At 44.4% G+C, this 14,585-nt stretch overlaps 1 protein-coding gene across 1 annotated transcript in view; it reads right to left on the reverse strand.

The window, feature by feature from the left end:
- The window catches only part of GABBR2 (gamma-aminobutyric acid type B receptor subunit 2), a 930,408-nt gene extending 918,446 nt beyond the window's left edge, over positions 1-11,962 (reverse strand). The window contains exon 1 of the mRNA XM_030551629.1: positions 11,717-11,962. Within this exon, the coding sequence (XP_030407489.1) occupies positions 11,717-11,962 (246 nt within the window). The remainder of the gene's footprint in view (positions 1-11,716) is intronic.
- Positions 11,963-14,585: the final 2,623 nt, after the last annotated feature.

Raw genomic sequence — 14,585 nt, forward strand, 5'->3', positions numbered from 1 at the left:
AAGGCGGGGGGTTCATCAAGGGAAAACATACACAACAGTCACACTGTACCTTGGCCCGTGATGAAACTCATTTTCAAAGCTTCTCTGATGCGTACCGCTTTGTGGTGTGCTCTTCTAATCGCCCTGGTGTCTGGCTGCGCGTAATCAGCGACCAGGTGATTTGCCTCAGCCTCCCACCCCGCCATAAAGGTCTCCCCCTTACTCTCACAGAGACTGTGGAGCACACAGCAAGCAGCAATAACAATGGGGACATTGGTTTGGCTGAGTTCTGAGCAAGTCAGTAATGTGCGCCAGCGTGCCTTTAAACGTCCAAAGGCACATTCTACCACCATTCTGCACTTGCTCAGCCTGTAGTTGAACAGCTCCTGACTACTGTCCAGGCTGCCTGTGTATGGCTTCATGAGCCATGGCATCAAGGGGTAGGCTGGGTCACCCAGGATAACTACAGGCATTTCAACATCCCCAACTGTTATTTTCTGGTCTGGGAAGTAATTCCCTTGCTGCAGCCATTTAAACAGAGTAGTGTTCCTGAAGATGCGAGCGTCATGAACCCTTCCTGGCCATCCCATGTGGATGTTGGTGAAATGTCCCTTGTGATCCACCAGTGCTTGCAGCACCATTGAAAAGTACCCCTTGCGGTTTACGTACTGGGTGCCCTGGTGCTCCAGTGCCAAGATAGGGATATGGGTTCCATCTATCGCCCCCTCACAGTTAGGGAATCCCATTACAGCAAAGCCATCCACTATGACCTGCACGTTTCCCAGAGTCACAACCTTTCGCAGCAGTAGCTTAATGATTGCTTTGGCTACGTGCATCACAGCAGCCCCCACAGTAGATTTTCCCACTCCAAATTGATTCCCGACTGACTGGTAGCTGTCTGGCGTTGCAAGCTTCCAGAGGGCTATTGCCACTCGCTTCTCTGTGAGGGCTACTCTCATCTTGGTATTATGGCGTTTCAGGGCAGGAGAAAGCAAGTCAAAAAGTTCCATGAAAGTGCTCTTACGCATGCAAAAGTTTCACAGCCACTGCGAATCGTCCCAAACCTGCAAAACTATGCGGTCCCACCAGTCTGTGCTTGTTTCCCGGGCCCAAAATCGGCGTTCAATGGCTAGAGCCTGCCCCATTACCAGCAAGATCTCCAAAGTGCAGAGGCCCGCAGTTTGAGAGAATTCTGTGTCCATGTCCTCATCACTCTCGTCGCCGCTCTGCCGTAGCCGCCTCCTCCTCGCCTGGCTTTGCAGGTCCTGGTTCAGCATAGACTGCACGAGAATGTGCAAGGTGTTTACAACGTCCACGATTGCAGTCTTGATCTGAGCAGGATACATGCTTGCTGGCGTTTGCACAGTTCACCCAGGAAAAAAGGCGCGAAATGGTTGTCTGCTGCTTTCATGGAGGGAGGGGTGAGGCTGTACCCAGAACCACCCGCGACAATGTTTTTTGCCCCATCAGGCACTGGGATCTCAACCCAGAATCCTAAGGGGCGGAGGAGACTGCAGGAACTATGGGATTGCTACGGAATAGCTACCCACAGTGCAATGCTCCGGAAATCGACGCTAGCCTCGGTACATGGACGCACACCGCCAAATTAATGTGCTTAGTGTGGCCACGTGCACTCGACTTTATACAATCTGTTTTACAAAACCGGTTTATGTAAAATCAGAATAATCCCATAGTGTAGACATACCCTGATTTAGTTAAGTCAAACAATTTAAAAAATTAAGGTAAGAAATTGAATGCCTTTGTTCTTAATTATAAATTGCATTTCTTTCTCCTGCTCATAATGCCATCTTGCTCCTAAATAACTTTACTGACTTTTACAAATGTTGATTACTCAGCAGTTCCCACTGATGTCAAGAGGAGCTGCATATTACTTAGCACTTTTGAAAATCATGTAATTTATTTAGCAGCCTAAGGACTTGTCTACACAAGAAAGATACTCTGGAATAAGGTAAGGTAGGGTGTGAATGCAAAGTGCAATAGCCATTCTGGAATAACTCACTATGAGGACACTCTTATTCCAGAATAAGAGTGCCTTTTTTTGGTTTATTTTAAGAAATTTCCAAAGTAGATTAAACTAAATTAGAAAAAGGCAGAATACCAATGTCCACAAGGCAGCTTCTCTAGAATAGCTATTGTGGAATAGTTCATTCTGCAATAGCTTTTCTGGTAAATTTCCCCATGTAGACAAACCCTAAATCATGTAACAAGTATTTAACATGAGATTGAAGTGACTAAACTAGATGTTTGGACCTGCATCAGTTGCTATCCTGCATGTTTTTCTATATTCCATTGGTCCTTTTTGTCTCTTGCTTACTCCCTGCTTTCTACTATTCGTAAAGCAGTAAAATGCAGTGTCTAAGTGGTGGAGAAGGAATGTATGATAGTGGTTGTTAAAGCACAGGACTGGGAGTCGGGTATTTTGAATATTATCCCTGGATGTGCTATTGACTTGCTATGTGATTTTGGGTAAGAACTTATCCTCTCAGGGTCAGCCTTGGCCCTCCCTCCCCTTCTTCTGGACCATGCAATTGATTCTCATTTAAAATTCTGTGGATGGGGAAGAGAAAGAAAGAGAGTTGGGCCCTCTGCTTTCTGTAAATAAAGATACCCACACTTCCACAGACTCACAGGACTCTTATGAGATAGAAATCATTAGTGTTTCTAAAGCATTGTATGATTCTATGAGGAAGGCCCAGGGCCGGCTCTAGCATTTTTGCCACCCCAAGCAGAAAAAAAAAAAAAAAAAGCCAAAGCGATCGCGATCAGCGGCAATCCGCTGGCAGCTGTACCGCCGCTTCTTCTATGGCAGCAATTCGGCAGCAGGTCCTTCGCTCCCAGAGGGAGTGACAGCCCCGCCGCCGAATTGCTGCCAAATGGCCGAACGTGCTGCCCCCCTCCTCATTGGCCACCCCAGGCACCTACTTGGTACGCTGATGCCTGGAGCTGGCTCTGAGAAGGCCCTATAGGAGTGCAGAGTATTAATATTATTGTAGATATTTGTTTGTATTTAATACATTTTCCACTGATAACATTGAAAGGACATGTGAGTAAATGTATCTGAAACTGATAATGTTTGAAAATTTTACAAATTATTTCCGTGTTGTGTCACTTGAGTTTTAATCTGTCATATAGAGTTGAAATTGTAAAGAAAAATATCTATTGAGTATTAGCTCTTTATTAGGCAAACACTAAATTAGCTGCTAGGGCAGGTACAGTAAACAGTGGAAAGGGAAGTTAATTAACATCCCAAAAGGAGCCTTTTACAACATTTTCCTGAGGGAGAAGGATGCAACATGTTTACAAAGAGGCTTACTGTGTATACACTCCTTTACAGGAATTTTGTAGATCAGTGAAACTGTAGAGGAAACTGGAACCTGCCCTGTGTAACCAACACAGGAATTATAATGGAGAATGATTTGGGAGAAAACAGACAAGAGTCAGACCAATATCCCCTGGCTAAATACACTGAAGGAATACCATTTTGTGAGGGAAATGGTATGATAAGTAAAGCTATGATACTAAAAAGGTGCTGCAGGGCAATGATGAATTAGGCTCACAGCGTTCAGTGCTTTAGCCAACCTGGTAACAATGCAGGGGACTGCCACAAGCAATGAGTCTATTAATTCAATCCACATGGTTTCATGAAAAATAGGTCTTCTCAAATGAACCTGATATCACAAGTCTGGCTAATTCTGCTGATATAATATACTTGGACTTTTGTAAAACATTCTATCTAGTACCACATGGCATTCTGACTAAAAAACTGGCACTGTTCAAGATCAATATGGCACACTTTAAATTGATTAAAAGTGGCTAATTGATATATTGGAAATGTTAATGGTGACTCTACAATGAGTGGGGGTGTTTCTAGTGGTTCTCGGCCCAACACTATTCAATATTTTTATCAATAATCTTCAAGAAAATACAAAATTGTTGCTGATAAAATTGGCAGATGATGCAAAGATTGGCGACTTTATCCACCCTGGAGTCCCTGACAACAATTTTAACAGTCTATATGATCTAGTCCTGACATCATAAGATTTTTGTTAAAATTACATTTGGCTGGGGGAGGGGACATTACCTTCAAATTTTGTTAGATTTCATTTCTAGCATTTAGTAATAGTTCTTTACCAAATGCTATTAATTAAACCTGCCAAATGGGAAAGATTAAAAACAGCCCAAAACTAATATCTTAAAGTCAAAATGACAGATATTCACATGCCCCAAGTCCCTCCCTATCAACCCCAGATTTGGGACTGTGGATTGGTGCTTATTACATCACATGAAGGTGGTGCGCCACATCTCTCACAGGGCCCAATTCTGCGTTCCACTCTGGTCCCTTTGCATTACTCCAGTGATGCAAAGGAGCTGCAAACCCAGCAGATCTTACCAACTGGAATTCCCTATGCATAGATGGAATCTCTGCATGGCAAAGAGGCTCTGTAACATTCCCCTTGCAGACAACATGGGGGGAATGGCAAGGAGCACAGAAATATGACTGAAGCTATATTCCAGCCATCCCATATTGCCAGAAGAACCCTTTGGGACACAGGCAGCTGGGCATAAATAAGAGCAACCGTGAGGCTGCTCTAACTTAGTCCAGGAGCCAATCTAGTGCTCTCCCAGACCCAGAACTGAGGAACCGCAAAGGTGATGCAAACGTCAACCTCACCTCAAGTTATGTGCAGCTTTGCTGGGTCCAAGAATCAGGCCCACAGCATATCTGGCTTCTTAGATTTTCAGAATCTTTTACTATTTTGTAGGTTTACTAGTACATGAAAAGTATTCACTGCACATAGCAGTAAGTTCCAAAAACTCAAAAAAATCAGATTTTGCCCTCCCATTCTGGTGTTCTGACAATGCAGGGTTAGGGTAAGCTTGACACACAGCTCCAAGAATGCAGTCTTCCACATTCTGAAGTTCAGGAGCCACTGCTGGTCATTCCAGATCTCCATAAAGATCCAGTCTCATAATGAGGTGCTTATTGGGTGGCCCCAAACATGCCACTCTGCTGAGTGCAGCTGCTCCATGAATAAATCCAACAGGAATGGCTGAGTGGCATCAAAGGATGGGTTCTCTTTTGGCAACTCCCTCCACCTGCAGATTCCTCTGGTCAGCACTTCAGAAGCAGTGCTGCAGCTTCGCTTCTCCATAGTAATGAAGAGGAGTTCTGCAGTTCAGAATTACATGGGCGCCAACTGAATTCCAAGAAATGATGGATGCTCTCAGAATTCCCTCAAATGCCAACAGGAATTCCATAATATGCCCTAAAAATTGCCCACAATGCAGTGATCCTGGAAGTAATACAAGGGACTCTGGAATACCTTCCCAAACTCTCCATCATGCTGAAATCATTGGTGGTGCTGTGTGGTTACAAATCTTGAAATGTGATGCTGCTTGTGCCTATCCAGCTAAATCAATTTGAGTTGTATCAGTGCAATGTCTGCATGCATACAAGACCTTGGAGATTTAATAAAATATTTCCATTGCAGCTCCCCACCCTCCACCCCACTTCACCCTTTTTATAGCAAATATTCTGTTATCCCCAGGATTTCATCCCATTTTTTTGTTTGCACAAGCAGGAATTCTGCCTTTGTTTATATTAAGCCCAGAAATAGCAATTCCTCCCCCCCTTTCATCATTTGAAGATCCTTTCTTGATGTATTCATAAGACAGAATAACTTTACACTACAGAAGAAGTCAATTTACTGTTTGAAACAGAGTTCTCTGCACTAGCTTGTGGTATCACCTTAGATGGAACGATGAGTCCTGAGGCTCATATGAAATCTAATAGGCATATGCCAGAGAATGTTATGTCGGCTATGTGCATGTTGGCAAAGAAACTTAGGGATGCACCTTCTGCAAGTCAGGGATTTATACCTGTGTAAGGAGTGCTGCCCATCTCTCTCCTTTCCTCTCCCTCACTTGAACACCAGTGGAAAAGCAAGCAGAAAATTAGAGCAGCCAATTAACTATCAAGTGTTCTTATGTTTGGAAAATCCTGAGGGAGAAAGACAGAGAGAGACATCCCAGAGGTAGTGGTAGCTAGGAGACGCCTTAGCATTATGTCTCTATTGGCGTGACATCAAAAGATAGCTGAAGAGGCCACAGACTGTTTTTCAAAATCATTGTATATTAATTATTAGTGCTAAGCACCGAAATATGCTCTAGTTATTGCCAAAATTACACTGCTATTCACAATTATTCATGCACATTGTGAATTAAGTGTAACTATAGTTTAATGTATAAGACTCTGCAGTAAGTACCTATATCAGAAAGTATAAATGGCTATTTAACAATTACAGTGTAATGGTTGTGCTCTCCTAAGTGGGACGTGTACCCAATAATGCCCCATCTATAGTTCTGAGTGTAATCTATGCTAGTATCAAATGCCACTGAGGACACAGAAAAAAATGCTTGTTAGTTTCACCTTCAGCTCACATCTCCTTTCTTATCCTTAGGCTTCTCCCTTGTGTTCTCTTGACCACAGCCCTTTATGAAACAGATGAAGAGAACACTTTTGTCTGTCCCCTTTTGACTGAGACCCCTGAATTGAGATAAGGGTCCAGACACCTTTTCCTTTTTAACTACCTCTCTTTTAAGGTTAAAAGGATTTGCTCTGTTTGGACTGGACTGTGAGAAGTTACCAAAACCAATCTATGACTGATACAGGCTTCTTAAAATTAAACAATATATTGAAAATAGAGAGAAAATTTTAATAAAACAAAAGATATGTGCAGAAAATATCTAGATTTTAATTGTTCATAAAATAGATTCGAAAAAATACTCTCTGCTTAAGTTACAGAATAAGACAGGGAAAATGCATTATATTCTTAGAAATTCAGCTTTTCTCTTAGACCCTTTTGGACCAACATCATGAGACATTGTCCTTTCTGGTTGCAGTGATCTGCCTGCTGTGCCAAGACGTGATTTCCAAATCTTTGGTTGGTGATTCAGTTTTTGTTAAAGAACATTATCATAACAGGGTGAGTTACATCAGAAAATCCACAAAGTACTCATAGATTAAGTGTAGCATCTGGGGAAAATGAAATTATCTCAGCACTCTGTACAATGTTATTGTCCCCTCTTTCTGATAATAATTCCCCCTACTTCTGAAACAATCTCCCACCTTCTTGGCTCCAAATCCTGTTTTAAGTAATTTTGATCTTCAAAAGACAAGATGATTGAATTCTGACTTGCACATCCATTATTCTTGGCTATAGGTGTTGAGGCTTCATAAACTTGCAGTCTGTCTGTGCCAGTTTGTGTATTGGGGGTCCAAGAGACAGAAAGTATATTCCTCATTAAGGGGCTATGTTCAAAGGCACAAAGGGCAGGTAGGCACTCAACTCCCATTGAAAAATCAGTGACAGCTGGATGCCTGACTCCCATCTGTGACTTTGAAAAAATTCTCCCTATAATCCCTCTTACCAACTTCCACTTGCTATGAAACTAATATTAGTGACAAATACCACATTCTCTGTCACATTGCTCAGTTCCTTTATGTTAGGGTTGTTTATTTCCCTACAAAATTAAGTTCTACTCTAGAAGCTGAATGAACGTATAACCAAAGGGAGAAAAAAAGAATAAATACACCTTAGTTATTGGTCCAGTACTGAGACATGTCAAGTTTCCTCAACAACTAAAACCAGATCCAAAGCCCTTTAAAGTCATAGATTTTGGATCAGGCTCCTAGAGAGCAGCAGATACTCAGCAGCTCACTGTATTTGGCCCTAAGTTTCTAAAACAACATAAAAAACAAAATCTAGCATGGCCAAGAAGGGTCTTATTCAAAGGCTATTGAAAACTCAATGGGAGTTTGGTTACTCAGTTAATCCTCAATCCTACAAACACTTACACTTGTACTTAACATTATTCACATGAGCAGTTGTAGTAGTACCCATGTGCATAAAGTTAAATACATGCATAAGTATTGCAGGATTGGATCATTAAATTGGAGCAGGATCAGGCTTTTGATTTCCCTTGAAACAACCTTTGCATTTTCATAAATGCGCTTGATCACATTTTACTGAGAAAATATTGTACACACCCTCATCTGGCATGTGCCCCAGTTCGGCAAAGGACTTAAGCATGTGCTTACCTTTAACATATTTAAGTGCTTTGCTGAAGAGTGGTGGGGTTAATCATATGCTTAAAGTTAAACATGTACTCACTGCTTTCCTGAACTGTGGCCTAATTGAGAAAGTGCCTGGCAATGACTTGAATATAAATCATTGCATTTACAGTAAATGTACTCTTATATATTACAGAAATCACAAGCAGTAAATTAACAATACTCATTTAACTTGCCAGAAAAATATCTGAATATATAAATGCTTTAAACTGTATAAGTCAATCCAACCTGAAATAATTTAATTATTTTTATGGGCTTTTATTACAACTTTGTAAAAAAATACAATATATTTCAATACTTAAACAAAGTTGTCTCAAGGGGGATTTTGTAAAAAAACAATAAAAAATGTTTAATATTCCAAAGCATAACCATATGTAGACTTAAGTATTACAAATGCACTTATAGTATGTCTCAATATATTAAAAAATCAGATTCTTTCACTTGCTATCAAGCCCTGAATTCAATGTTCTGTTTCCCTGTTAGGAGATGATGATTGCTCTATATCTGTGATGTATGCAACTGTTATGTCCTAAGATATGCACACTCCCAGGTCAGTGATTATGTCATGAATAGAATGTAGGTGTCCTGCTCTAACCAACAGACCACATATTTTTGTCAATCTCAGCAGCTGGGCAAGGACTGAGTAGGCCTGGTAATTTAACAACACTATCGCTCGCATTTTGTCCACATTAGAATTAAGACAGCAGCTGAGTAGACTTCTGCACTGGCATAACTAAAATTTAGAGGATAGACTGACAACTTTTTCTCAAATGCTGTCATTCTGGTACCTGGTGCCATTCTGGTTATTTAATTGTGACTGTTAAGCATACAATACTGATCAAAATATGCTATACATTTTCTAAACACAGAAAAGACTATTTATATATTAATAAATTATAATAATGTTAACCTGTTCACATGGTACATACATGTGTCAATTGATTACAGTCCCAATTAATTCTATAGATAACCTCATTCTAGCTTCACTAATTGAAGGACCAAAGAAAAGTGTATCAATTAAAACAAGCACAGCCATTCTCAAAATCAAATCTGCACTTTTTTTACACTGTACCCATTAGACAATTGTATATGAACTTTCCTATACATTAAGATGAATTAACATCCTATGATCACTGAGGGCTAGCTGATATTCAATATTTCCCCAGGTCATTGCTATTAACAATCAAGAGGAATTCAAAGTTACATACCAGGTTTATGTCAGGACCCTACTTCTTAATTTCCCTGGAGCATTAAATAGTAAAAGTGGAGTTTTTAACAAGACTGTTATTCAACCCACTGAGAAACAGAACCTATTTTCTAAATACTTTTAGTGTTAACTCTCTAGTTCAGAAAGCAAACTCTGTGTTAATAAATAACATAGATATACTCGACAAAGGTTTTGAGCTTTATATAAAAGTATAGCAGCTTATTGAATATTATTGGATCCTTATGTAAAGGGGAAATTTTGTCCAAGTTTGCCTATTTTATTTTCTTTACACATTTTTTATAATAATACCATCTTTAGGAGTCAGCAGTTTATATAAGAAAATGTAGAGAAGAATGAATTAGTAAAATTGTGAGTATTTCTCACAAATATTGTGCTTATACAAAATCAGGTATTGTCATTCAGAAAAAAAATAATCCTTTTTATTATCATTTCACAGTTCACTGGCATTCATTTTCTAAGGACAACTAAGGACTATCTTAGGCTCATCATGTCTGTATTCTATTTCAACATATCATTTGCATTAATATAAAAAATGCTGCCTTAGAATGTTTGCTTAGAATTTGTGTCTTCAATGATATTCATTTCCCCTTAAAGAGATCTGAAAAATTACTACGCTAAAGATAATATAGTTTTATGTAAATAAAAAGCAGGAGCTACAGAATAAGAGATTCCCTAAATAATTTCTGGATTAGACATATTACAATGAAAGCAGCCTATCCTTGATGATCTCAGTTTATTTCTCAGATTCTGAGGACAGAGTGGGAGAAAACAGGGCTTTTTCTTAAAACAAATTAGGATAGGGAAAATGTTCAATAGTTAATTGCTTTACCAGGTTTGTCTTGGAAATGGATATCAGACACCAGTATTACACAAGAAATGACTGCCATCTTCAGGAAAGGTTCAATATTGAATAAGCATTTATTGGCTGCAAACACGCGTTTATTAAAGTTGTGACGAAAATCAAGTGTAATTGAGCAAAAAATACTTTTTCAAAACTCACATCCCTCTATAAATTAAAGAAAACGAGAAATTCTTGTACCAAATCTGTCATCGTTTCCTGCCCAATGTCATCCTTCAGCCTCAAAGAAACAAATCTGAAACACAGGGCTTTTAGGACTTACGAGTAGCATATACACAACACGGAGAAACTGCAAATTTAACTCTTTGTGAACATTCGCTCTTTTGATTTCACAACACTGTATTCATGCTGTCACCCCTGAAATTCGCCTGCATTCCTTAACCATCGTGTGTGTGTGCGTGTGCGCGCGCACCACACGCAATTGATACGACTACATAACCTATTAATCGTAACAAATGGGGTAGTGAGGACAAGGAGATGTAGATCTCTACATCAAACAGGGTAATGCTTACGCTGAATAAATCTGCGAGAACTAGAAAACGAAGATGTATTCACATCCTTACATTGCATTCACCCTCCAAATACACCTCTGGAAGGACGTCCCTGCCTGCTCAGGCCTTACAAGCTAAAGCTGAAATGTGACAAAACCCACAAGCTCCTTTTCCCACCTCCTCACAGAGCTTCCTTCAGCCACATCAATTTCCACTCAAATCCAAACGCTGCATTTTATAAATCCGGATCGCAGGGCCAGCTCGGGGGGGTGGGGGAGAAGGGGGAAGGTCATTGACATGCATCTGTTGCTTAATAAATCGAAACCGCACTGGGAAAGAGATACAGCCTGAGGTTCTCAACGCAGAAAGCATCAATTAAAACCACCCTTCTACAGGCTTCTCTCAAGAAGAAGGGCAGCAAACCCAAGCTATCACACAACCTAGCAACCCAGACACCTGCCCGGCCCTGCCCCCACCTTGTCACCGTGCCCCCGTCTTCCCCAACAAGCCAGCAGAGGTGGTATCGGCCGCACTCTGCTCTCAGCGACACCGCTATAAAATGCGGAGCAAGCCCATTGATGCCCGCAGTCCTAGTCCGGCCGTGCCCTGGTGTCACTGAGAGCACAACATGGCCCGTCCGCCCCGCAGCCTGCCTCTCCCCCACCGCACCCTGGGTATCTCGCTCCATGGCAAAACACCATTGCAGCCCTAAACATCTGCCAGCTGTTTGCACTCCATGTTGACACACAAGGCTCATGCTCGGAGCACAACTCGCGGGTCAGGCCAAGTGGGGAGAGCAATCAGCTGCGCATCAACCTGTCCGGATGCCCCAAGGTCTGGGGCTCTGGGAGCTTGCGGGGGCGGGGGGAATGTCCTTCCCTCTCCGAGCACCTGCCGCATCCCCCGGACTTCCCGGGGCACCTCCCCTGCACAGCCCAGGCAGGCGGGGGAAGTGGGTAGCGGGCTGGCAATGCGAGGCTGCCGCCGGAGAACGGCATCCCTACCTCGGTGTCATAGAGCCGGAGGTCCAGCGAGTAGGGGTTGAGCAGGGACTCGTTGCGGATCTGATCCATGGCCAGCTGCACGGCGGGCAGCACGCCCCGGCCGATCTTGCTCTTCTGGTCCTCCTCTGACTGGCTGAGCGGCATCAAGCCCATGATGGAGATCGGCGTGGTGGCGTTGGGGAGCAGCCCGGCCGCCCCCCGGGAGTGCCCCCGCGCCCAGCCCAAGCACAGGAGCAGCAGCAGCATGGCAGGGCAGGCGGCGGCCGCGGCCGCGCAGGGTCTCTTCGGGGAGGGCGGCATGCTGCGGGCGGCGGCGAGGGCGAGGGCGCGGGCTCCCTCACGCCGGGCGCATCGCTGGGTGGCCGCTTCCCCCGGCCAGGCAAAGGGCGGCGGGGATGGGCGCGGGTCTGCTGCCCGCTCTGCACCGGCACCCCCGGCTGTAATCCTCCTGGCAATGGCGCCTCCTCCTCCACAGGTCCGCCGGCCGCAGCCGGCCGCGGCAAGGCGCGGAGAGAGCCCCCAGCCTGCAGCGGCCAGAGAGGACCTGCCTCCCCTTGCACTCAGCGCCGCAGCCGGCCCGCGCAACCCTGCTCTGGCGTGCGGGAGGCGGCAGCCACCATAGCGGAGTTGCGGCACAGCGCAAGGGAAGGCTGAGGAGAGAAGCCCCCTGCGGAGGCCGGGCGGCGGTGGAGGGACGCGCTGCCTCCCAGGTCTGGGGGAGATGCTAGTGCCGCATTCCCCTGAAGCCGGCAGCCGCTGGCGCTCGCCCCCCCGCCGCACGCGCCCCGCAGCTCGCCGGACGGGAGAGGCGGGAAGGGACACGCTCCCCCTTTCCTCCTGGAATCGCAGCCAGGCGGCCCCGCCGCTTCATCCGCGCTGCCGCCGCCGCTGCCGCTGCTTGGGGTTGTTGTCACCGGGCTTCTTCCCGCCGCGCGGAATCGCTGCTGAGGAGGAGACAGCGGAGTCAGGAGATGCGGGTTTGGGCACCTGCACTAGCCTATAGGAGGGAGGGAGGGAGAATACTTGGGGGGCGGGGGGCTCGCTCCTGGCAGCTGTAGTCAGTGCCTGGGAATCCGAGACGTGTTCAGGTAGAAGGGTGCGCTGCGAACATAGAGGGACATCTGGAAACGCGGGGGTATTTGGTGTGTAGAGTCTTTTCCATGGAAGGGCTCTATTTGCAGTCCTACTTTTGGATTAGAAGGAGATCTGTGGAAGCACAAGCAGGCCATTACATGCCATGACTGGTATGGTGTCTGCCCTGGTAATTAATACAGCTCCGCATATATCAGCCCGGGCCCCCTCCACGGAAATTTTTATGTAATCAGATGACAAGAACTGCCCTTCCCATCGCCCCATTCTACGATATAAACACTCTCCACACCCTTACAGTCACTATGCAAGCCCATCCTACCCTCATACTCCACCTCATGCACCCCTCCCCACACATACTGCACACACACTAGCCCACAAATCCACAGCTACGCTAAGCACATTCAAACACAGGGCACCTCGCAGAGTTCCCTCCATCCCACACACATATGCAATCAATCCTCTGCCTAACACCTGGAGAGCCCACACAGGCAATACTCTGGGCCATATGTATTCTTCTTTTGTAGAATTTGGCATTTTTCAAGATACCATGGAATTCACCATTTTTCTGCAGTCTGGTGCCCTACAAATTCCCTTTGGTCTCCCTGCTTGAGATTGCAACTAAACAAATGAATGTTGCAGCAGAATTTAGCGTTGGCTCTGTGGAGTTAAAAGGTTGTTGCCATAGAATTTGGTCCCATTGTGCCTCAGAGAATATGGGCCCTATACACATTGTAGGCATTCATTCATACCATGCAAACACACCCCAGGCCACACTCACCTCCCCTGTCTCTCACCTGCACACATACTGCACACTTGATCACATCTGTACACATTATCCCATACCACTCTCACACAGGTACATTTTCCCCTGTGGAACAGAAATACACTGTACACAATCTCCTCCCCTGACTATATTCTGCAAAGTCCCTCAACAGGGAGGCTTTAACTCAAAACACTGAGAGAGTCCAGGCAGCAATGTAGGTGAGTCTTTGTTGTTTTAGCACTAGAGGTTAACCATCCACAGTGTGATCAAAGAACACAGAGCTATGCACAATTAAATGCTTCAGACTCCTCTCTTTTTATAATTACTAATTCTTTTCCTAAAATCACCAAGGATCTCATTACAGGTTCCACACCTTTTTTCTTAACCAAATGTTAGCACTGGCCAGTAAATCCTACCTATATCACATATCACTGGTGCTAACCGTGTGATAAATTAGAATAACAGGAAATTGCATTGATAGATTAATAATTTTAAAGCCAGAAGGGACTCTTATAATAATCTAGCCTGATCTCCTGCATAACACAGGCCATCAGGGCTGGCCTTACCATGAAGCAAACAGAGGTGGCCCCCTCAGGTGCCAGACTAGGTGGGGAGGAGGGGAAGGGGGCACCATTAGGACCCAGAGTGTAGAAAATTGTGTCTGCTGCTGGTGCATATGTATTTTCTCTGCTCTATATGCATAGAGATGGTGGAGTGCTGTGCTGGAGGAAGAAAAGCGCAAGAGACATAGCCAGTAGGCAGGAGAAAAGGTGAGAGGGAGTAACAGGGAGCTGCAGGGAGAGATAGGAGGAGAAGCCTCTTATGTACCTCTCTAGCACCCCCGGGAGCCTGGACTGATTAACACTAGCTTCTCAGGGAACTTCCTGTTTCCTGTTGCTTCCCTGAACCCACTTGAGGAGAACAGGCAGTCAACTGAAGTAGTACGAGTCAGGCCCTTAAGACACTGATATCTTCCCTCACTCAGCCCTCACTTCCCTCACTCACTGATATCTT

Source organism: Gopherus evgoodei, chromosome 2, assembly GCF_007399415.2.
Source record: "Gopherus evgoodei ecotype Sinaloan lineage chromosome 2, rGopEvg1_v1.p, whole genome shotgun sequence".
Lineage (NCBI taxonomy): Eukaryota > Metazoa > Chordata > Testudines > Testudinidae > Gopherus > Gopherus evgoodei.